This window comes from Tachypleus tridentatus, chromosome 6 (genome assembly GCF_004210375.1).
Source record: "Tachypleus tridentatus isolate NWPU-2018 chromosome 6, ASM421037v1, whole genome shotgun sequence".
NCBI classification, from domain to species: Eukaryota; Metazoa; Arthropoda; class Merostomata; order Xiphosura; family Limulidae; genus Tachypleus; species Tachypleus tridentatus.
In genome coordinates, this window is record NC_134830.1 from 106,356,517 (window position 1) to 106,382,488 (window position 25,972).

A 25,972-nucleotide genomic window follows, 5' to 3' on the forward strand; every position below is an offset into this window, starting at 1 on the left:
AGGCAGCTAGTCATCACCACCAACCGCCAACTCTTGGGCTACTCTTTTTACTAACGAATAGTGGGATTGACCGCCCATTGTAACGCCCCCACGACTGAAAGTGCGAACATGTTTGGTGTGGCGGGGATTCAAACCCGCGACCTTCGGATTACGAGTCGTGTGCCTTAACCACTTGGTCATGCCGGGCCTCTTTAGTGAGATTATCACATTCAATGAGATTTAACTTCTTTTTTTGTCTGCATTATACTTCCTGACTCACAAAACAGGAGAGCAGATGTCAAAGAAAATATTCAGTTTGTTAAACCTGTTTGCAATACTATGTAATACTTATTACAAAAACATATTCACTAACTACTGAGCTAAATTTCGGTATTTAGCGTTTATAAATTTGTCAAACTATAAGCTTATGAAATTGTATTTTTTTTCCTTTTTTCGATTAATTTTATTAGGTCTGTGGAAACATTACAAAGTAACCGCATACTCCTCTCCTCCAAGCTCAGTTATTAATTAATATTAGCACTATACTTAAGTCTAGGAAGAGTTTGTTTCTTAATAAATCTTGAATATATCAACTACTACAAGTACGTTTTTGGTTTTGCTTAATTTCTTCTTTTTCTGAAATAAATTCCCGCTGTACATATACAAAAATAACTCCTATTTTCACTAAGCCTCTCACTATTTTACCTTAATCCAAGGTAAAATTCTCATTTACGCCCTCAGTTATCTTGAGAATATAGTTCTTTATTTAAAGTCCTTATTCATTGGGCCTACAGATAATACACTTTTAATTTCTGCCTTCATTTCCATTTTGATTCAGTTGTATAACGACGGAAGCTCCTATTTGTTTAATACATCACCTGTGCTTGTATCTCAGAAGTTTTCTTAGAATAAATTTCTCATTATATCTTTAGTAGCTTGATTTGGATAGCAGTAATTAGACATTAGTCTATAGATACGCATAGATATATACAGATACTTTTACGAAAGTTTAAATCTTTGTACATAGTCAAGTCGTAAAAATCATTCGGTGTCCTAAGAAGTTTGTCCTGAGAAGAAAGCAATCTTTTCTTTTCGTATCATTGGCTTTTGAAACCAATTTACGGCATCCATTGCTCGAACACACGTTGGTCTGTCATAGGTAGATAACTTGGGCATGGTCACATTACTTGATCATCACCGTGGAAACCTAAATTCCCAAAGGCAAGTAAAATACTCGTCTATTGTTGAAAATAAAAAGAGAAAGTAAGCAATAGTCATGCATGGTGAATGAATCAACTTTCATGTTGTTGACAATGTTTCAGCTAAGTTAACAATAACGTATTATGTAAGGTATGTTGTATAAGCTCTCCTGTAAATAAAAACATATCTTAATACTGAATTCATGTGCACGCTTTATATATTATTTTATAATTTACAGTTACAGATTATTTATTGTATTTAACTACCATAAGAGACACAAAGAAAGACAAGTTCACCTCAACCAACTGAACCAAAAATGGCTTTTGCTTCCTGCATTTTTCTAACATTACTTTAAATTATTATTAAGTTGGGTTAGATTAAGCTAACTTATAGTGTTTTTATTTCACAAATTTTCTTGGCGGTTCTGGTGTAATATTGTTGGAAAAGAGAACAGTTCATCTGATTATATGTATTTTAATATCTCAGTTCTGGTGAAAACTACAATGAATTAAATTAATTATTTTTTCAAGCACATTTATCTGCCGTTTTTTTAAAATAATACGTTTTGGAAGGGTCTTCTGATGTTTTGAATATCTATTAACTTAATTTTTTTGCGAATGTTTACTTGTTAGCAAGAATGCAAAAATGATATATGCTTATTGAGATCAATAATGGGATATTTAAAGAGTGCTCTCATGTTTTTTTAGGCCTATCTTTTCTTTGATACCCTTTTGTTAAAGTTTGTTTCTCTTTTCACACTGTAATATTTTATAATCGTATTTGTATAAAGGTAAGAGATAAAATACATTATATGGCTTGTAATAAGGTTAATATTGTTTTCCTTTTACTTGTTTTCATCTTCTTGTTTTTAGAACTTCAGATAAGTCCTATTTATTACCATGAGTCCCTAGGACATCACAGTACTTAAAAAAAATTAAATTTTATAAAACTTTGCACAGTTGAAGCTTATATCGACATAACTGTGGGGAAAATTGATCACAGCACTCTAAAAGTTCTTTTTGAATGTGTGAGAACATAAAGATCTTGAGAATATATTTCATTTTATAAAAATGCAAAATGTGCTTGTATCAGTATGTGTATAACAACAAATCATTGACGTATTAAGTAAGCTGAAATAATAGTGTTAAAACAATAGGATTACTAGTCTGACTAAATTATCCCCAGAAGTGTATTTGTTTAGACAATAATGTTTAAAGAATACAAGAATATTATTTTTCGTTACTTACACGAAGCTTGTCTATTTGCAAGGGTCGAAGCTGCGGGTCAAACAGAAGGGTTGAAGGGTCCATGTTTATTGGAGACTGTCGACGACCCTTGTCACACAGCTTCCAGTCAGGATTTAACAAGCCCCAGAAATTTGGGCCTATAAAGAAATGTATAAAGCTAAGTACCTCAAAACATGTTAAAAACTAGGCTACTGAAAAGTTTATATAAATAAACACCGAACTGGAAAAAAACTAGAAATGCTAAAAGTAGTTGTATTTCTAAAAAATCTTCAAACTCCTTAGGATTTCTATTCACATTTTGCTTTCTTTAGTTTATTTTTTACCATTAGTGGATCCTAGAATAAAATTACGGTGTTACTCTTAGCACACATTTCAAACTAATTTCGAGTTTGAGAAGCTCAGCAAATTCGAAAAAAAAGACATTGACATTTCAATAGTGATTTTAAATCATCGCTTAATATTATCTATCATCAATGCATGAATTTAAATGGGATTGGTTATTTCTAACTTTGTCAAATAATTCTATAATACGTATTATACAAATGTTAAGAATTATATCAATGATACAGCAAATTATTTTAAAATCTAATCATTTTATTTAATCGTTTGACCCGCGCACAAAGAATTAGTAGTACAAGTTCCATTAGTAAACCTTTAAAATGAAACTTGAAACACTTATTTTATTATTTATTTTCATTAAAACACTTTCGATAAAATTCTGCTATATTTGTAAGGCAGTTTACGCCCGTTTTCCCATTTGTTTCGTCATGAATGGTGTTTCGCCTAAAACACCAATTAAAGAATCGTTACAATTAAATTTTTAAGTAAAACACTATTCTTTATAAATATAAAACTTTGTGGTTAAAGGGTTGTGTTTTTAGTTTTCTCCGTCTCTATGAAAGTAACCTCACCAATGTGAACTAATACATTTTTAGCACTACAACTGAACTGGCAAACAATTAACAGTTTTTTTTACGACAGTATGAGTCCAAGGTTCATAGGTAAGACTAAGTGCACACCAAAATAAAATAGAAAAAGGTAAAATTGTACACGCAAACTTATGATTCCCTCTTTTGAACACCGAATCCTCGATTAGTCATTTTAGTTGGACAATCTGTTATAATTAAGAATGTTACACATACTTTCGTGAGATCAGTAAAAAGTTTACTCGAATGAAACATAACTGTACTTCCTGAACACTTACCCCAGTTAGATAATATTTATTTATTTCAATACTTACATTCATTATTTCTACTTCTTTCTTTCGCTGGTATGTGTATTTTAAATCTTTGTAGATATGTTTCAAAATTTATTTTATTCTCTTGTAGAGTTATTATAAAGATTAAACATAAAAAATGTAAGTAATCTAAAAGTAATGTTTCTAAAAACTATAGTATTTAATATAAAAATAATTATTACTTGAAACTTATGCTTACAATATATAAATTTTTCCACTGCCGGAAAATCATAAGAAATTTTTAATTTTTAATTTTACAATAAGTTATTTGTTCTCTGTTCACCACGGGAAATTCAATCCCGTATTTTAGCATAATAATTCCGTAAAATTACTTTTGAAACAACAAGAACGTTACAAGCAGAGCGAATAATTGTAAGAAGTAATTAAATAAATTATAACAAAAGCTTAGGTAAGTTTCTCATGGAATAAAAGGTAACATATAATCGAACTAGGAACAAAAAGAAAAAGGCAGAAGGAAGTATTTGACAAGAAAATGCATACTTCAACTAATTTGCCATGAAAATATGAAAAAAAACAATAAAAACAGTAATTTAGAAAGGACAATAGCATATTAATACATTATATTAATTTGGGAATTCAAAAATATTGATAGACGTTGAGGAAATAGCTAACACTACTTAACAACATAAATAATGATTATTCTAAATTAGCGTGTTACTTGTAATTATCTTTGCTCGAAATGCTAATCATCATGTATAACATATGGGCCTTTCAAATGCTCTCATACAAGTAAACATAAACGCTTAAACGTGTGTATTAAACTTCTGCTTATGTAAAATGCATGAAATAAGAGCGATAACAAAAATTAAAATTAATTAATCTTTATATTGTGTTTCTCGAACACATTCACAGATCCGATCACAAGCGCAATTTGTCCTTGTTTAACAATGAAAGAGAGGATGATTCGATGAATAATGGTAAAGCTTGAATTAAATGTCTTTTATATAAAGAAAGTGACACTTTTCAATACCAGTTCGCACAGGATTATCATAAAAATGATGAAGCATCTGTTCAATAGATTGTCTGTATACTGTGTTTAAAGTCACAATGGTAAGTACATACTGGGATATACTCTCGTTTTCCTCAAAAACAGAAGGCCAGGCTATTTGGTCTCTTGTCTCCAACATTTTTCAACTTTAAACAAGATAATACCAGCATGTAAAAGGTAAATTGATGAGGTGTCCTTTACTTTCCTGCTAAGTTCAGTAGAGTCACGCCATTATAACATTATACCTGCGTGACCATCCAGATTATTTACAAGTTTAGAAAATCCGCACCAAGTCACAACGTTAGAATGAAAGATCCAAGACACGTTGCAGCATTAAACTTGCTGGTTATAAATTGTAGATATTCTATTTCTACGCCTTAGGTTATATCATCATATTTGAATAAACAACATAAGATAATATACAAATACGATACTGGGAAAACACGTTAAAAAATCAATTCAACCAAAAAATATAAAATCCTATAATCCGAACTCTCTCGAAAGGTTGATCTTTCGTAAACGTAGGGTTAATGTAAGCCTAATGTAACCCATGGTGTTACATTTTTAAAAACAAGGGTAAGAAAGTAAATCGTAAGTTAGGGAATTAATCTCTTCTCTTCTTTTCTAACCTTGTTTTTAAAAATGAGCTCATCCTAACCCTAAGTATAGGTTGAGCTAACACTATAGATTCTAGCCTAATAACGATAACTGTTTTATCAAAACCAGTCGGATGTAACAAACAATCAACATTTTACCTTCCAATGTGCCAAAAAACGTCGGATTTTGTGTACTGTTCTCACGAAGTAGCACAATGTGTCTGACAGCATCATTTGCTTCTAATTAAGCCCAAAGCTACCCAATGAGCTATCTGTGATCGGCCCACCACAGGTATCAAAATCCGGTTTCTAACGTTGTAAGTCAGAAAACAAACCGAAAGAAAATTAAGAATCTTGTGTCTACTTTTATAGTGTTCTCAATAAATGATCTAGAAAATTAACAAGTATATTTAAAATTACATCTTCCACGAATCAAATCAGTCATACATTCCCACATAGGCTTTGCGCGAAATTCAAAAATAAACAAATAAACAATTCTCACACGATTCGATGATTTTGTTACCCTTCTTTACAATCATGCCTTTATTGCTAATAGTTTCTTTTGACAAACCATATGTTTGTTATTATTCCTTCTAAAACCTGCAGTGCTAAATGTGTAAGGAATGAGGTGTTTGGTTACCTGTCATAATAAAATCCTTATTCATTAACAGCGAAGATCTGATTTCACTTTAATCTGCTTTTGATGCTTTATTTGTCATTTTAGAAAAATATTCCCCCTTTCGAAAAGTTCCAAGTGCTACGAAATGATTATATAGTGGAACCAACTATTAAGCTATCAGAAACTGTAGGATTAAATGTTCATTTTTAGTTTGCAGTTTTACTTACGTTAGTTAATATAATTTGCGAATGAAAGCGTATCTTTATGAAAAGTCATAATAAATAAATACATCAAAATTATAGTTTTATAATATTTATAAAAAAACATAAAAATTTGTTATGAATTTTAGCAAACAATACTGCAAAAGATATTAAAAGTTGTCAAGTAAAAACGAATCAATCGTCCTAATACAACAAAACGGAAGTTTGTCAAAAGATTAAAGCAAACTCGTTAAAAATGGGTATGTAATATTGAATTTTGTTTTTTTTAATCTTCATTTTTTTATGTTGACGATTTCAGAGGATCACAAATGTTAATATTTCTTTTTTAGGTTTAAAATATCAGTCATTAATATAAATAGTGCATGCGGTGTCGATAGTCTTTCAAAATTCTAACAGAAACATATTCTGCTGTCAGCTTCTAAATTGAATGGAAAATTGTATTTCGATATTGTTTCCTATAAGAGTGTGGTGTTAATTCTTTAATGTTGGTTTTATCTTAATAAAGTTTTATGGTAATATGAGAAACAAATTTATAATCTTAAATCTATATAGTGCAGGGTTCATACATAATCTTGTATGAAGTTGTTTTTGAAGTTTTATATAATCAGTTACATGATTGTGTTGTGTTCAATAAGCCATATTTAAATTGATTTGGCTGGTGTTTAATTATGTACTTATATAGCATTGAGATGCATTTCAGATTTGGAATTGAAACTGATATTATATCGTTAAGTATCCTAGTGCATAATTGATAAAGCAAAATTACGGGTATAAATTATTATCCGTTCAAAACCACCTTTAAAATGTTTGAATATAAACAATGGCTATTTTACAGTATTGGTTGAGTGAAACTAAATCTGATTGTACTTATTAAAGTCACCTAAATCTCTATATACCTGTTTATGGAGTGAATCTAAATTTTACTATTTCAACGAATTTTTATTTAAGTAAGTAAGTCACTTTTCCAGGCAAGCGTAGAGAAAAAGTGAACTATATCTCTCTCCTTCTTTCACAGAAATTTTATATTCCAAAAATTGGACAATGTGCTACTTAGGGCGTATAATTATATTTGAGGTAGATCGGTAGAAATCCTGATGAGTAATAAAATCGAATGGGGTATACGTACGTTCCACGCCTGGTACTGCTGGCGCATGAAAACATATCTACTAGAAAAAGGAAACCAACTAGCATAATAAAAAATAAATATATTTTATACAGACGAACAGAGATCGATACATATCTCACCTAGCTAGCTAAAATAATACAGAAACTTTTAAGTAGCTCAGTTTCCATAGTTTTGACTTTTTGTTTCAATAATTTTTGTAGCATTAAAACTTTTTATATTACTGTAGCTAGTTAGGTCACCGATTTCTACTTCTCTTTATAAAATTTAATATTTTTCTGTCATACTTATAAAAACTACAGAAGAGACAAGTGAATTCAATCAAATGGATAAAAGAGCTGATGTTAGAATATATTTTCTAAGAACACCATTCGTTCACTGAACAATGTTAATAAATCAATTTTATTAACAATAAACTTTACGACACGTTTAACATGAGTTGTCTTGGGGACTGACCGATTCGACTTGATGAAAGAGTCAATTTTGGTTAACAAAAAATATCCAACTAACCTTTACTTGATATTAATATTATCTCTTAATTTTGGTAGAATACATCTGAACAGTTAACATAATAAAAACGTTCTTATAGGTAATTCAATCTATTATCCTAGCCACTGTAAGAATAAATACTCTTTGATAAGTCACATACTGGAATTGTATATGGGATTTAGGCTAAAGATTCTTACTAGTCAGTTTATGACCTGTATGTTTTGTGTTCGATGTGATGCGTAAATGCACCTGAGAATTATCGTGCAATTGGATACAATATCATGTTAATATATCATCAACTCTCGATAACACAATAGAATATGTCCATATTTGGCCATTATTTCTGATGCTTCTCTATATAACAACTTAACAATTATTGAAATAATTACATATAAAAGGAATTTTTCGTAAGTATAACGTTCATCTCTGGCTACCTAGACACGACATTATTGAACATTCGAAGGGTAGAAAAACATTTAGTCATTTGGCCTTTTGACCAGTCGTGGTAATATAAAAGTCTAAAGAGTTGCGAGTTATATGTAGTCATGTTCAGGGTTGAACCGAGTCTTACTTCGAACAGATAAAGTTTCTTTCGTTTGGTTACTAGAGACGCTACAGTTGCTGTCTTGAAATCTGTATTATGTTAATAGGTAAATAATAGTCGTAATTGATTTTATTTATAATTATTCTCATGAAGTGTGTAACAGATTTACTATTATGTATTCATTTTAATATCGATGTTTGTTTTAGTTAAATACATATTTAGAAATTCATGTAACTTATAGTGTTCAATGTGTATTAGGAAATTCCCATCTATTCTCAAAATTTGTAGAAGATTCTCGAGTGTAAGAATCAAAAATGTACTACGTGTGTATGTAAAATACTATTGATTTCCAGTATTGTTGTTAACTGAACTTTCGAGAACCTCGCTTAAAGTTTATAAATCGACCCGCCAAGAGACAGTTTTCAGAATATTGTTAGTTTGATACAGCTAGTATATTATAAATCTCGGAAGCTATAGCTGTGATAAGCGCTTATCAATCGGGAACCTATATATATATCTGACCAGGAACGTTAATACATTTTGAACATTATAAACCGTTAAACCTCAGAGAATTAACTTCGAACGTTAGTATTTTTACGAGAACATTAGGTATTTTGGTTGGTGAAAATTCAGCTTGTAAACGATGTGAGGCTAGCTAATAATAAAGTGTGTTTGTGTGTTTTCTTATAGCAAAGCCATCTCGGATTAGTTGCTGTGTCCACTGAAAATAATCGAACCTCTGATTTTAGCGTTGTAAATCCGAAAACGTACCGCTGTCTCAGCGGATGACCCAAAAATAGAGAGCTAGGTAATTTATCAACTTAGAATTAATGCGCTCATCGTGAACCATCGGTAAAATATTCATTTCCAGATCAGATAGGAGACTAAATACCGTTTGTAAATTTATAAAACTTTTGTATATAAATTATTATCTGTAATAATTGGTGCTATAAATTGTATTATTTTGTGTATATTATTATATATTTGTATTATGAAATAAAATAGTTTATATCAGCCTTGCTGGAAAATATCATAACTGTGAAACATATGGGCATTCAGTTTAGTTCTAAATTAAAACTAAAATTTCAGGTTATTTGAAATCGAGAAACGTAAAATATTAAATCGGAGACTCGTCCGAGATAAATTATAATGTTGCACGCACAAAACAGCCATTTTCTCTACTGTTTGTACACATCAGAATGAGCTTTCATTCATATTAGACGACTGTAAGAATCTTCTGTTACAGAATTAAGCTTCGTCTTGAAAATGTAAGTTTTTATTATCAATACCCTGACCCGACATGGCCAAGCGTGTTAAGGCGTGCGACTCGTAATCTGAGGGTCGCGGGTTCGCATCCCCGTCGCGCCAAACATGCTCGCCCTTTCAAAAACAAACAAACAATCAATACCCTATGATCGCCTATAGCTATATCTTTGTGTTTACGTCCAGCGATTGGAAAGGTTTGACGGTGTTGTATCATAAACCTCCACACCACCAGCAGGTAATATTGCACGCAATTCCACGGAAACGATGACCAAAATTTAGCGATTACGTAAACAGCAAATAGTCAAATGTAAAAAAAGTACTGTCTTCTCATGGCGGGTACCACATGAAGAATGAACGGAAACAGCCGTAAATTCTCATCACCGTAGCATGTGAGACGTGCATATAACTAATGATGAATCGATTTTTATATTACATTGAGGCATTTTTTTTTTCAAAACATCTTAAATATTAACCACTTTAATGTCTTATAATAGTTGAGTATATAGTGTAAAAATTTACATCTTAGTGTTTATCAGAATTTTATTATGTCAATAATAAATTTGGGTGAAAATAATAAATTCAATAAACACGTGCTACGCAAAACAAGTACAAACTTTTCAGTAATGTAAATTATACTACAGGTTAAGCATATTTCATGTTTCTACAACTAAACCTTTATTCTACAAACATACTTTAAATTACCTTGTTTAGAATTCTTCTTCTGTTTCTGCCAGAATTAATAGGTTGTTTGTTATTGAAATTTGTACAAAAAAGAAATTTGTATTAGATTCCTTTTATTTGTTTCCACTAGTCGACCATCAGTGAAATTAGGGACAAAGTACTTTTTTTATTCATTATTTCAAAAATATATACATATAACACATACATCTTTATACATATATAATGAAATTTGAATTTTTCAGGAAATATAAATAATAACCAAGTCTTATATCACTAAAAAAACAAGACGGAATCTTCAATAGCCACGCTGCAATTATATCTCAAATCGGTCAAGAAATGAAGCTGTGAACTAAAAGTTTGTACTTTAAAAAAATATCCAAAAACAAACAAACTAGGAACCATTTTATGAACTGCTTTGCCGCGGCTAACAATACTCTAATCGACAAATAAACGAGGCGTTTTTTATCTCTATATTCATTTGCCATAAATAAATATATTATACATATTCGTATGTGTTTATATATATATATATTCAGAAAGATCGAGACTATTTTTGTGGAATTACTATTTTCAAATTACTTTCAGCCACTGTTGTAAAAATATTTTCCTTAAAAAAGAAAAGAGAAACGACAAACTAACTCGGCAGCTCGGCAGAGACGTTATTATGCTATGCTTTAACTCACAGTTTTAAATATCCTGTTCTTGAAATGACTCTATTGCGTGCCGAAGACAGCCCGTGGTCTTTTCACTAGTTCTTCCTTACCCTGGTTGATAGAAGTCTTTAAACGTACTCCCAAAAGCATCACAGTACGTATCATAACTTGCCAAATCTTCCCTCGGTACCATCTTACTGAGTGTACTTTGGCCACAGACTGACTCGTTCACTAGAAACGTAACTGTCAGGAAAGATGTTTTACCTCGATAATGGGATTTCTTTTCTTTATATATATATTTCATCGCGTATAAAGGGAAACAAATTATAGCAGGAACTGATCCTAGTGTTTTTTTTAATTGAAATATTAAAATTCTTATCAAAATAAAATGCGTTATTGTTCAGTTCTCGTGTGTTTCTTGCGATACTTTTAACTTACCGGAAATAACATCTGTGTGTTCTTAACATTTATTATACAAATCGAAATAGTATTGTATTTTCTACATAACGTTTATATTTGTACTTACTGATATATGGAGAGGTCTCTTAGAGTTTTAAATTTCAACATCACTATTTTTTTAGTAGTTGTTAAGCACAAAACTACATAATTCAACACAGATTATCGGTGCTATACCCACCACGAGTATCGAAGGCCAGTTTTTAGTGTTATAACACTCCAGACTTACCACTGAGCCAATTGGAGGACGTCAACGTCACTGATAAAATCTTACTATATTGGTACAACAAATGACTTAAATTTTTCAAGATATTCCTTGTGTTTAGTAAATTAAATCTAAATTATTTGTTTTCGTTTCGATATACAATTAAACGGTTGAAATATTCTCAAATACAAACTTACATGCACGTGCTAGGATATAGACAATGGGTGTCGCACCTTCATCCATTCACTTTCGAGGCTCATTACATTTAATTCTAAATATCAGTTTGTATAGAGTTTCATAGAAGCAGCAATCCTAGGTACTCAGTGATGTCGAGAAACCCACTTGTTGAGAAATTTATATGCAAAAACGGCTCGTTTGGGTTGAGAAAATATTTTACATAGAAGAGCGAATTGCACTTAGGAATACATCGTTATACCTAATTAACTTGTATAAAATATGCTTAATTTAGTATTGTACATATTATTTTCAGTATATCTATGCAGCTTTACAAAGACTATCATGTTCAAACGTATGTCTATTAACAAACAGTCTTGTCTATCGTGCAATATATTCAATAGTACTTTAACTTGAAACTGTAATTAGACTTAATAGGAGATAGTTTAGTAGATTAAAAACTTTAATATGGATAAATCCGGGGCTGGTGCATCTCTAAATGACCTGTGGCATCAGTCTTAAACCCATAGTCTATAACATCCTAGACCCCCATGGTTAAGCCAAAAGTCTAAGGACTTTTCTCACTAAACATTTGGTTTTTATACGTGTGGTAGCAAGAGCACATATAGACCATTGGGTGACTTTGTGTTTAACAATACACAAAATATAATAACTGAACATCAAGTCAATAATAAAACTAGTTTCTGTGGCCCTCACAACTGGACTTTGGATTAAATTACCCTTTTATACATAAACAAAGTTCAGTGTCTAAACATTTGTAAGTTTTTGTGAAACAATTGTCAAAAAACGTAAGGGTGTTTAATATTGACATTTGAAAAATATCTTGGCCATTTAGTGATACCGAAAAGCTATAAAATTATACAACCTGGTGTATAACAAGGTACACTTAACTTAGATAAGTGACTAAATATATCAATAAATAATTAATATACCGGTTTCTAGTGGTGTAAGTCTACAGACATACCGCTGTGCCACTGGGGAGAGGAGCAAACTACTGCTTGACAATACACCATAATTATCGTGTAAATAGTATGGTGTATATGTCGAAATTATAATTGTAGAAAATTGGCTTGTTTCCGATATTCGCATAAGGCCACAGAAAGATTACCTGTGCCAATAGTTCATAATTTTAAACTGATATACAAGAGAGAAAACAACTATTTAACAGCATCTAGTGCCTACTCTTGAACTACTCCGATCCCAAGGCGAGGAGAGTGAATCGTGGATCCTTGAAATCCCATTACAGCACGTTCGCCACTTAACAGCGTCCGACCCGACAGTAATACTCATTTGTGCTATTCGATCAAAAGCAACTGCAAGGTAGGCAAGAACTAATGGCTGATTGCCTTCCTTGTGGTCAGGAATTCCAAACTAAAAATAACCATACCTAAACCTCGGGTTTCGAAAATGGTCGGTTTTTTCCTATGCCGCATAATGCTTCGTTCAAGTTGAAAATACAAATAATAATTTAAGTTAATCAAATACAGATATTTTCGATAATATTATCTCATACGGTCACAAGGAAATGATTTTTTTTCATATTCTGCATACAGAACTTCTGTTGAAATTTAAATTCAGAAGGTTATAGGTAGCGAAAAAAATTATTATTTTCTCAAAAAATTATAGATTCTTGTCAGAACATTATAGTGGTGAGGCAGTCGTGTAATTGATTTTATGTGTTTTTTTTTTACTTTGTATTTACAATATATATATCTGAATACAAATAAGCGCCACAAAAGTGTAATAGATGAATAAATACGACTATTCATTGTATCCGCTACAATATACTGATTAATGCGCTTTTTAATCCACAAAATTCACAACATATAACTTGAGCTGTTTGATTGAATTGTATATTAAAAATACATATTTGCGCTTATTCAGAGAAACGTTGTAGTTTTAGTTTAGTCGGGTAAAACTGTAGTTTTCAGTTGTAATATAATGTAAATAGTTTTACCCTTTAAGTATTAGCAAACAAGTATGTCTAGACAAACATATAAGCAAAAGGCATATCTTTAAAACAATTGACCAAGAAACGCACGTCTTTTCTAATGCTTAAAGGGCAAAACTATTTACATTAAATCACAACTGAAAACTGCAAATTCAACTCTTTCGCGTTTTGAAGTATTTTATTATCAAGCATATTTTAAGTTCAGTTTCCTTTATTGTACGAAACCTGAGCATTTATTTTGAGTTCCACGTATTTAGTATTTTCCTTTCAAAACTATTGGTTTAATTTCTAAATGCTATAAGCTATATAATTATACACACTTTAATTACAAACGTATGTTGTAAGTTGAGTAATTGGATAGCTGCCTATATGTATACACAATCTATAACGACGCCAAAGGCAAAAACTTAACACACTTTACATTGGAAGTATGAACTACAAAAACGGTCGATAAAGATAATATTAACAGTGGTCTTAATCGCAATAGTTCACCTAATTGATCATTTTTTAAACAAACAGGGTTTATTTTTCGAAACAAGCTGGAAATTTGCTTCAAATCATAGTTAGAATTACTCAGTCAATGATTTTATTCGCATGTTTAGTAGTGGTGAAAAGCAAAAATAATGGATTTTTAATTTTAAATGTAAATAATAATATAGAATGTGAAACGCTACCGATTCTGATTAGGTAAATTAAACTGATGAATTAACGCATTTTCTTAACCAAACATCGCCGTTTAGATTCAGAGATATAGGGTTTTTTAGGGATGCATAGGCTTTTCTAAAATGTTAGAAATTTTCTGAATCAGTGAACACTGTAATATGGCAGGATTCGAGTCCGAGATTCTATTTGCTAAGCAGTTTCTTTTACGTGCTAAGCGAAGGAGTTTATTGATTGACGTGAGTGTCGATTCTTACCTCGTTGATTCGGAAAGACGCAATTTGGTAGAACTCTTGACTGCGTCAATCGACAGGCAAGGTTCTCGGCTTGTTTGCTGACAATTCTTGAATAATATCGCATACCATTTTAAAGGTTTTAGTTATCTCAATAATTTAAAAAAAGTGCATATGGCGTGGAAAAAATCACATTAGTTCAGCTTTCCACATTTTAAAACGTGCACATGCATGACTAAAAAAAATGAACAAAAAACTTGTGTGCAATTTTGTCCTCTCCAAAATATTTAGGACTTCACTTCAATCCATATCGATCATTTTTTTTATTTTAGTCTATAACCTAAAAACCCTAGAAGTTGCCTTAATATAACCTGAAATACTTAAAAGTCAGCTTAATATACAAATGGGTCAATTTTAGTCCATTTTCTAGTTGCTCCTTAAAGTTTGTTTGTTTTAAATGCAAAGTTTCACAATAAGTTATCTGTGCTGTGCACAGTAACAGAGATCTTAAACCGGATTTTAATATTATAAACCTTTAAGCTTATCCGTGAGCCGCCAGAGGACTTTTCTTGATCATATATTTAACATGATAATATTCAGATAACGCCAATCCTCCATTCAGAGGATCCTTTGTAGTCACATGAATTGATAAGATTTTACCTAACTTGTCTTATGTTAAACATAGGTAGTCAGATCTTTTAACGTGTAGTTAACAATCACATTTCGCATTGGGATCTGCCCATTGGGATCAAAATGGACATTGCTTTAAAAACATTCGGAACAAAGCAGTGTATGGCATAGCTTTTATTATTTTGTATGGCACAGTCGTGATAATTAACATTAATGTAACAAGTTATCAAAATAGCGTCCACAATTTTTTCGCTCATAAGTTAATAGCCAATTTTATTTAAAGGTCTTAAAAGTAATTAAGGATCTTGCTTGATATTTTAATAAGATCATGATGAGCCTGCCTTCTTTAAAAATCATAGAACCAATGAAATGTTTAAGCAGGGGTTCTTTATAAATAATAATAATAATAATAATTCTCTTTACATAAGATTAGGTTGATCTGTCCATCTTTACAGAATAATATAACAGAAAGTTTCAAAATTAAATGTTGTTTCAGTCTTACACTATAAGCTATCTCTGCTGTGTCCACCGTAAATATCTAAATCACTTTTTTGAAGCTTAATATGTCCGCAAACATTTCAATGAATCAATAAACAGGTTTTCCAATGTGTTTAGAAGTCATTGTTTCAATAGATGACGACCTTGTTTCTTAGCCCTCGTAGGAGATAAATAAAGAAGGTGACCGTACCGAAGAAAGCTTCACGCCACACTTCATCGAAATTACTTCTTTAAATCAATTTGATCACTGCGTTATTAGACGACATCAGACGCAGGTACATGATAAATAGAAAATATCTTTTATCAAACACGTCTTTGAGCCACTCATCACAAAAATTACTTTTTTTAAAGTGATGTAATTCTTCCAAAATGTGTAATGTGTAGGAATACAGCTAGTTAATAAATGATGTTTAAATATGTCTATCTAAAAAAGCTATTTAAAATTCATTGTTTTGATAACGAATTATTTTGGAGAAAAATACATTAGGGGAATTGGTTTAGACACTTTAGCCTGGCCCGGCATGATCAGGTGGTTAAGGCACAAGACTCGTAATCTGAGGGTCGCGGGTTCGAATCCCCGTCACACCAAACATGCTCGCCTTTTTACCCGTGGGGGCGTTATAATGTGACGGTCAATCCCACTATTCGTTGGTAAAAGAGTAGCCCAAGAGTTGGCGGTGGGTGATGGTGACTAGCTACATTTCCTCTAATCTTACACTGCTAAATTAGGGACGGCTAGCGCAGACACCCGTCGTGTAACGTTGCGCGAAATTCAAAACAAACAAACAGTTTAGCCAAAGTTTTCTAAGCTTTGTCATTGAAGCTAAAGTCATTCATACCTAGCTTATGTGTTGGAATGAAAATGATAACCTAGTAAGTATGGTAACATAGAGAACGCAAAATAAAGTTATTTTGTTTCAACTCTTTTAAAACCAAGTTTTACTTAGTTATTAAGGTTTAGGGTAAAAAGTGTGTGAAAGAGCAACAATGTAACCAATATTAAAAACACACACATACACGTATACTAATGAACAATTTTATACAGTACAAAATTCTAAAATTCGATGTATAAATTAAGAATGTCACTTTATATGCAAAAACGAGCCGTTTTTGCATATAAATTTCTCAACAAGTGGGTTTCTCGACATCACTGATAAGAATGTCACTGATCACGTTTATTGACATTTTAATTGATTTTTTCCACTTATACCGTGCATGATAAATTTGACAATCCCTTTGCCAATACTTTGTCGAGTATTTATGTTTGCTTGCTCAAATATCTGATATTCGTGAGATTTTAATTAGACGTCTTCTGGATTTCCATAGTTACACGTATTTTAAGTTAGAATACTGCCAATTTAAATACACTGTATTCACATCACAACCGTTATAATAGAAACAGATGCATGTTTTATGTTTCTCACTAACTGTCTGAATCACCATAATAACACAACGACACAGTTAAGGGAAAATATTAACAGTTTACTGGACATCATGATTCCAGGAAAACGTTTATATTTACCTAATTGTGTTATGGAGAGTGGGCATTAATAACGCAAAGCTTCTAAGTAAAAGCTTATTTGCGAAAGTGTTAGAATCCCTCAGTCTTACCAATGAGACACCGACAAACAATCGATATTAAAAATATAAAAAATTTCAAGCAATTAAATAATTTGTTTAGAAAACGAAAACATGAAATTAACTTCCTTCAAGTTATAATTACAGAAATTCATTAGCTGACTGACGTACATAAAAATTAAGAAATAAATCAAGTAACACATTAAATTAACAAAAACGTTTAATGAACTAAATAATGAGTATTGCTAACTAAAAGTTATCATTTAGATTTTATATAACTTGCTCGATAAGAGTGAGGCTTATCAATGCGATAAAAGTGAAAACTAAATTATCTAAAGGCAATGTAACGCAAGATATAGTGACTTAAAAAGAGTCGCTCAGGCTATAGTGACACAAGCAGTAGCTTAGAATAAGACTTTAAAGAACAAACATAAACAGAACAAAATATACATGTTATTCACAAAATATTTTTTACTCAAATTGATCTAAATGTAATACAAATCATACCAGCTTAATAGGTTTGTAAAAGGGGAGCGTGAAACGCTGTTTTAAAACCTGTAAATCATGTTATAAAATGTAATTTTCAGTCTTATGAAGTTCACTCTTTACTTACGTCACTCTGTATTTATCAATGTGTGAATGTACATATATATCTTATATAAGTTAACATTTATCGTATGTTTGGTTATTGAAGCAAAATGTTGTTTAGTAAATATCGAGAAGATGCATTTTTGTCACACGGGTACTACCCGTGCTAGTTGAAATGTGAAATGCTGTACAAATAATCGAGTAATCGCTCCTCCACCAGAAGGAAGAGGTTTAAGAACCTATTCTGATTTTACTTAAAACAGCTTATAAATGCTAACTGGTCGACAATGAAAAAGTTATTAATGCAAAAGAATGAAAAAGTAAGTTCTGCAAAACAACAAAAAGCTAGTATTGCAAAACAATAAAAAAGTAAGTTCTGCAAAACAATAAGAAAACTAGTATTGCAAAACAATAAGAAAATTAGTATTGCAAAACAATATAAAGCTAGTATTGCAAAATAATAAAAAGTAAGTTCTGCAAAACAACAAAAAGCTAGTATTACAAAACAATAAAAGCTAGTATTGCAAAACAATAAAAAGCTAGTATTGCAAAACAATTAAAAGTAAGTTCTGCAAAACAATAAAAACTAGTATTGCAAAACAATAAGAAGCTAGTATTGCAAAACAATAAAAAGTAAGTTCTGCAAAACAATAAAAAGTTAGTATTGCAAAATAATAAAAAGTAAGTTCTGCAAAACTACAAAAAGCTAGTATTGCAAAACAATAAAAAGTTAGTTCTGCAAAACAATTAAAAAGCTAGTATTGCAAAACAATAAAAAAGTAAATACGACAAGAGTCTTAATAGCAAGATTTAAAAAAACATTATTATAAACTTTTGAATGAATATAATGAAAAATTATTTCAGTAGCATGAATCTGAATTTTATTAAAACCTTACATTCCTTGCTCGTTTTATATATTCGATATATCTGTATGGCTCAAATATTACACCATTTTAATTACTTGTATGTATATACCTGCTATAACGCTCAGTCGATAGAAATGACAAAAAATTCATTTATATTCTGTGAAAATAAACTAAAACTCTCAATAGTAATTAGTGCATTAGTTTCAATATTGCTGGTGTTTTTGTTTAAAGTTTTGATGCAAGTCAAATGTTTTTAGTTACAAAGTAACCACCAAACTCACAGACCATAAAACAGTTTGTCGCATAAATAGTTTAGAAAAGTGTGTTTCAAAAGCCAAAGTTGTCTATGGGTCCTACTGATAAGGTTAAAAATTGGAACTAGAAAAAGCTCTATTTTTTATTTAACTTTTATTGGTTACTATTAATACTTTCTCTCCATAGAAAAGCTTACTATTTGAAATAATAATAATTTTTAAAAACTGTCGGAAGTTCATTGTAAATATTGTGATTTATCTGGAGTACGTAATAGATAAGTAATGTACTCTAATACTGCCTTTTCACCTGCAGTGATTTGTTTGTTTGTTTTAAGTTTGTGCAAAGCTATACGAACGTTATCTGCGCTAGCCGTCCCTAACTTAGCAGCGTAAGACTAGCGGAAAGGCAGTTAGTCATCACTACATACTGCAAACTCTTGGACAACAATTTTGCTAAAGAATAGTGAGATTGAGCGTAATATTATAACGCTCCCTACGACTGAAAGGTCGAGCATTGTTTGGTGTGACGGAGATTTGAATCCGCATGTCGCCAATTACAAGTTCAGCGTCCTAATCCCCTAGCCATGCTGGTTCCCAGAAGGTCGAACGTATCTGAATATGGAGAGAAGGATGAGATAACATTGTTTCATTTCTTAACTGCAACCATTGCATTAAGAAAATGAAGCAACGACTTTCCATAACAGTTATACACAAGTCTCTACTCCCCATTCAAAGAAGCATTCACAACCAGTTCAAAATGGGGAGGGCGTGTCCCCACCATGCCTAGTTCCGCCGTCTATTGTCGTAATTACTCAGTAAACGTAATGGATATTCTTTAAACTTTCCTGTAACTTTAAAATAAACTGCTTAATGTAAATTCCTTAATTAAGTGTAAGTATAGGATTGATTTAGTGAAAGATGGAGGCACGTGCCCCCGGGCCCGCCATCTATTGTTGTTATTATTTACTAATCAAAAGGGATATTCTTTAGAATTTCCTGTAACTTTAAAATAAATTGCCTAATGTAAATTTGTGAATTACGTCTAAGCAAAGGATTGTTTTAGTAAGAATTAGGTGTCTAAAATAAAAATCTATACTTTATTTATCTGTTGTTAACTGACTGAAGTCTAATACCCTTTGTACGTATCAATCATATGACTTCAATCGAGTGTACCTCCGGTTTTACCACCTTTTTTCTTTGTTTATTTCCCTAATCTTTTAATTGTGTAGTTTCGTAATTTAACAGCAGAAGCACGTAAATGCTTTAATACAAAAAATTAATTGTAATAATTTCACAAATGTATAATGTACTACATAAATATTAACTCATTCACTGACGCTGTTTTCTTGCATTTTACTTTGTCATTCAGTAGGAGGAAATATTACAAATCAAAAAATCACCAAGTTAATTGTGTAAGACAGCTTTAATCACATACGAAATCTCAACGATTCATTATAGTCGCATACAGCCATTATTTTGCACTAAATGTACGATAAAAACGGTATATAGAATATTTTGGTGTATTCAAGAACACGCTGCAGAATTTAATTGACGTTGTTAAGCCTAAATAGTTCTTAAAGCTTCTTCTGTAGGTTTGAAGTGACAAGAAACATATATTTACAGGGCATTTCCTTCAAGTATACTAATGTAGCGAAAATAAACTTTATGCTAACTTCGTTTATCGAAACCATCTTTAATAAAACTAGTTAAAGTCACCCCTTAAGGAAGTAAACTTGTATAAAGGACAGTGTTAGATATTATTCTTCTTCCTTCACTCTTTCCTTATTAAATCACCCAATTGCTTCATTAGATGCTAATTGCATACTTTGTTTTGTGGAAGGCATTTATTAACTCATTTAACTGATTAAGTACCTGTGTCTTTAAACTCATGGCCAAAAGTTCTTAAAAACAGAAAAAAAATGTGCCCCATTTCGGACTATTTTTGTCCTCTTCTTTGGAAATATCCTGAAACAAAAGGTATACCGTCAGATGGTTTCCGGTTATCACACCCACTACTGTGATAGTCGAACCAGCCCACTCTGAGCGATGGATGCTAACACACCCACACACACACAATGGACCATATTTATAATAAGATGATTACTTCTTACATGAAGTAGGTGTAGACGTCTTGTTTTTGTTTATTTGTTGAATTTTCTCTAAAGCTACTTGAGAGCTACCTGCATTAGTCGTCCCTATTTCTGAAACGATAGACTAGAGGGAAAGCATCTAGTCAACAGCACAAGTACCAAATTAACGAATACTGGGATTGACACTGTCACATTATCAGCTCCGTGATGACTGTGAGGGCGAACATGCGAGTCAAACGCCCTAACCACTAGATCATGCCATGCATCTGAACGTCTTCTAGAAGAAGTTTGTATTTTTTATATGCCTCATAAAATGTTATGATTAACATCAGAAGACAGTCAACAGAACTATTACCCTGAACACTATTTTATAATGTTACTCAATTTTATTTTGTTCTAATATTATACAAATAGCCATCAGAGTATAAATGTATATCAGTTTGTTATATCTCAAAATTAATTATAAGAAGTTAATCTTTTAGGGCACGAAAAACCTGAAACCAGAATTTTTCAAAGCTGCCTGACAAAGCCAGATGGTTAGTGCACTCAACTCGCGATCCAGGATCAAGAGTTTGAATATCCCTCCCACCAAACATGCTGGCCCTTTCAGCGGTATGATTGTCATAATGTGACAGTAAATCCCACTATTCATTGGTAAAAGAGTAGCCCAAGAGTTGGCAGTGAGTGGCAATGACTAGTTGCATTCCGTCTAGTCTTACACTGCTAAATTATGGACGGCTAGTGAAGATAGCCCTCGAGTAGTTTTGTGCGAAATTAAAAAACAAACAAACAGTACTCTATATTTATATCCAACACAGTTTCGTATCACCTAGTGATTAGAAATAATACATATCATGAGATGTATTTCACTGCTGCGTGTAATTCAAATAATTGGATATCAAAGTAAAACAACTTACTATGTAAGACGTTTGGTGTAATTTGTTTTTCAGTGAAAGTTGGTAATTTTATTTCAATTATAGCAGTTATTGTATCATTTCATAAGCATAAGAATTAGATTATTTCTAATATCATATTTTCAAGATATAATATTTATTCTTCTTACACGTTTTACTACCATATTATTAATTAATAAATGGTAATATTTATGAAAATTTTAATATTTTTCATGCTTAACTGTTCCTGTACATTGCAGCAATGGTCCGAGTCAACGTTTCTCAACCGTCTGTTTGTTTCAGAAATACTAAAGTACTACAAAATAAAAAAGATGACAAACCACGTATCTAAAAAGTACAAACATGAACATTTTCTGTAGTATTTAAAGCTGAATATCCAATGTATTGATTGTTAAATGCTATTTGACTTTTATTAATCTAAGCTCGGTATATTTAACTTGTTATTTCTTAAGTCATTTAAGAATATTTTTAAAAATTTCAACTTTTCACGTCAGTTGATGATCTTACTTTTTTGTGCTGTGAGTTTACTATTTTGTCTTGTTTCTGATCACACTGAAATTATGCAAAACATGTAATTTGCATAAATTAGGGACCTTCTGACTATGAGGTCTTCTACAGCCTAAGGGTTAAGATATAGCCCATGATTCACCTCCAGTTGCTATCACACTTCGAGACCGTGATGCGTCATGAAAACGATGATCAAATTTCACCATTTGACCTGATAAAAGTAACAATGGATTGACGATAGATAGTTTTGGTTATAAGCCTTCGCTATAGCCTCTCACTTTAAAAATTAGTGACAGCTAGCGCAGACAGCCCTCGTGTAGTGTCGTGCGAAGTTCAATAACAAAACAAAACAAAACAAAAAGAAAATCCTCAATATGACTCCAGCTTTCCTCTAGTTGAAACCCTGTCCACGGCTCCGGCTGCTAAGTATATTATCATATTTCAGCATAAGTTGTAGGTTTGACTTTTATTTACAGATTTTGTACTCTTACGGTCTGTGGGAGATTAAAAAGAATTTTTAAAGTAACTATGTCCTCCAGCTGCAGTATATCTGTGTCAAAAAACTAAAAAGTTTCAATAAGCCAGGATTAAAAAAAAAGTTTACTCTGTATCTATTTCTTGTGGTCTTGATGTTAAATTATTGAGTTTATGATTTCTTTTATATTTAATGTTCACGTGCTACTACTGTGTGTGAAATTACTATGCGCAATTCAACCCACTAGCCAAGAGAAACCACTGAGTATACTCATTTTATTTGTTGAATAAACTTCACTTGACTAAGAGCAGTGTTTCATCAAAATCGCGTCGCACGTGTTTATTTCTATTACTAACGCATGACTCGTGCGTCTATTCTCACCAGAGCAAATATGGAATCTTAACTGAATACAAATTTTCTACTTTTCGAAATTCTATGATTTTACCTCCACAAAATGTATCGCATAACGATGTTGGTATGTTGTTACACGCGCAGATTCTATTAAATTGGTGTAGTTTTTTATAAATGATCGAAAGCTGTTTCTTAAATGTAATCGTATTCTTAAATAGACTATGTCTATTTATTAAAGGTGGCTAAGAAAATTCTTTGTTGCAAAGAAACCGTATGTCTGAAGTTGAACAGTATGAATAGTACTTTTGAATATCCTATAGATTGTTTCATATCCTAAATTATTCAAACCGTCATTGGCTATTGCTACAAACCTTAAGCAGTATTTATTAAATTCAGAAATAGAAGATTTCGTTATATGAGGGTCGCTGGTTCGAATCCCCGTCTAACGAAACATGCTCACCCTTTCAGCCGTGGGGGTGTTATAATGTTATGGTTAATCCCATTATTCGTTGGTAAAAGTAGCCCAAAAGTTGGCGGTGGGGGGTGATGACAAGCTGCATTCCCTCTAGCCTTACGCTGCTAAATTAGGGACGGCTAGCGCAAACAACCCTGTATAGCTTTGCGCGAAATTCAAATACAAACAAACAGAATCACGTATTTAAAGTGTTTGTTCTGAAAGCATACGTTTTCCAGATTACCCATACCAAATAAAATCCTATTAGATAAAACTAGAGAAAAACCGTAACTTTCATCATTGTTTCAACGCAAAAATAACACTATGTACACAAATTTTATTCCAGGATAGTATGTGTTATTTCGTAACACATTGTAAAAGTACAGAAAATGGCCATTATTCCCTTCAAACTTTACTTTTGTGACCTAGATAATGAAATTTAGAAATTAACCTGTTTTCTATGTAAAAACGGGCAAATTTGCACATTTTCATTTATATAAGGTCTGAATAAAACAATATATGAATCAAGATTTACATGTATTTATACTAAAGTTGTATAAAAATGTTTAGAAGTGAGTAGTTTTTCGAAATTGGCGACTGTAATTTAAGTCACTTTCAGGTATCAGACCCCAAATATAGTCTCCCATCATGTTTTCGTTATACGCTCATTGGTAGCGGCGTTCAAAGTCCAGTATATCTTGATGGAAGCGCTCGCCTTGCTCCTCTGAGTATGCTCCCATGTTACCCTTGAATTTATCAAGATGAACGTCAAGGATATGAACTTTCAGGGACATCCTGCAGCCAATTTTGCCGTAGTTCTTCACCAAAGCCTCAACCAGTTCCACATAATTTCCGGCTTTGGGATTGCCCAAGAAGCCCCGAACCACTTCAACAAAGCTGCCCCCAGCTTTTCCTTCCTTCCTACTGAGCTTCTTGGGGAATTTTGTGCACTCCAGAATCTTGTTTATATGTGGTCCAACGAAGACACCAGCTTTGACCTTTGCCTCAAGACTTCTTATAGAAGAAGTCTCGAGGTACTTGAAGGTTGCAGACTCCTTATCAAGAACTGAGATAAAGTGTTTCATTAAACCCAATTTTATGTGCAATGGTGGGAACAACACCTTCTGGAGGTCCACTAGTGGCTCACACTTGACATTGTGCCTCCCCACAGAGAATTTGGTTCATTGTGGCCAGTGCTTCCTGTTGTAGTGCGCTGCGGTGTCCCTGCTGTCCCAAAGGCAAAGGTAACAGGAAAACTTGGTAAAGCCATCAGGAATGCCACCATTTTGAAATCTCCGATAACCTCCCAATCATACTCAGTTGTATGATATCATACTTGACGCTGTTGTATTTCTCTTTGAGGTGCACCGAATGAGCCAGAGGAAGAAACGGATACTTATTCCCGTTATAGAGCAGTACAGCTTTGAGGCTTCTTGATGCGTTTGGAGAATGCTTGCAGCTTCTTGGTGACATCTCTGATAAAATCAGATAGGTTTATGTGTTCACTTAAGCAGCTAGAACTAAAATGAAGTGGTGAGTGGTAGGCCCCTGTATATATATTACTGTGGAAAGTTCTACAACATTCTAGAAATTTTTTGAAAATTCTTGTAACTTCGAGGAATTCTCTATCAGCTACTTAGAACTGAATCTACCTGGAATGTTCTGGAAAATAGGTAAATTTGAATATTTCATTACCCAGGTCACAAAACCAAAGTATGAAGAGAAAAATAGGTCTTTTCCATTTACCTTAGGCGTAAGCAATTGCGAAATAACGCTTTCTGCCCAGGAACAAGAAAAAGTAAAAATTTTGTTACATAGTGTTATAAATAGATATATACTGTTACAAGCTTAGAGCTACTAGGGCGTGTTTGTTTATAATTAAGCACAAAGCTACAAAATGGGCTATCTGTACTCTGCCCACTACGGGTATCGAAACCCAGATTTTAGGGGTGTAAGTACATGGACATTTCGCTATGCAATTGGGGGCGAGCTAATAAAAATAAACGAATGTGGTTTCATGTTACAATTTGAAGTCATTCTAGGATAATTTCGATTTATTTCGATTTTTTGTTGTGGTAATGAAGTCGATCAGGTTGACCAATTCCGATTTTAAATAGATTAGAAAAAATAAAAGATAAACTATGAAGGTTTACTGAAGAAAAACTTTTGAAATACGTTTAGGTAGTCTTAAGGATTACACAAA

The 25,972-nt window shown here is 32.1% G+C and overlaps 1 protein-coding gene across 1 annotated transcript in view; it reads right to left on the reverse strand.

Moving 5' to 3' along the window:
• The window catches only part of LOC143253247 (carbonic anhydrase-related protein 10-like), a 121,751-nt gene that overhangs the window by 49,489 nt on the left and 46,290 nt on the right, over window positions 1-25,972 (reverse strand). The window contains exon 3 of the mRNA XM_076506792.1: window positions 2,427-2,563. Within this exon, the coding sequence (XP_076362907.1) occupies window positions 2,427-2,563 (137 nt within the window). The remainder of the gene's footprint in view (window positions 1-2,426; window positions 2,564-25,972) is intronic.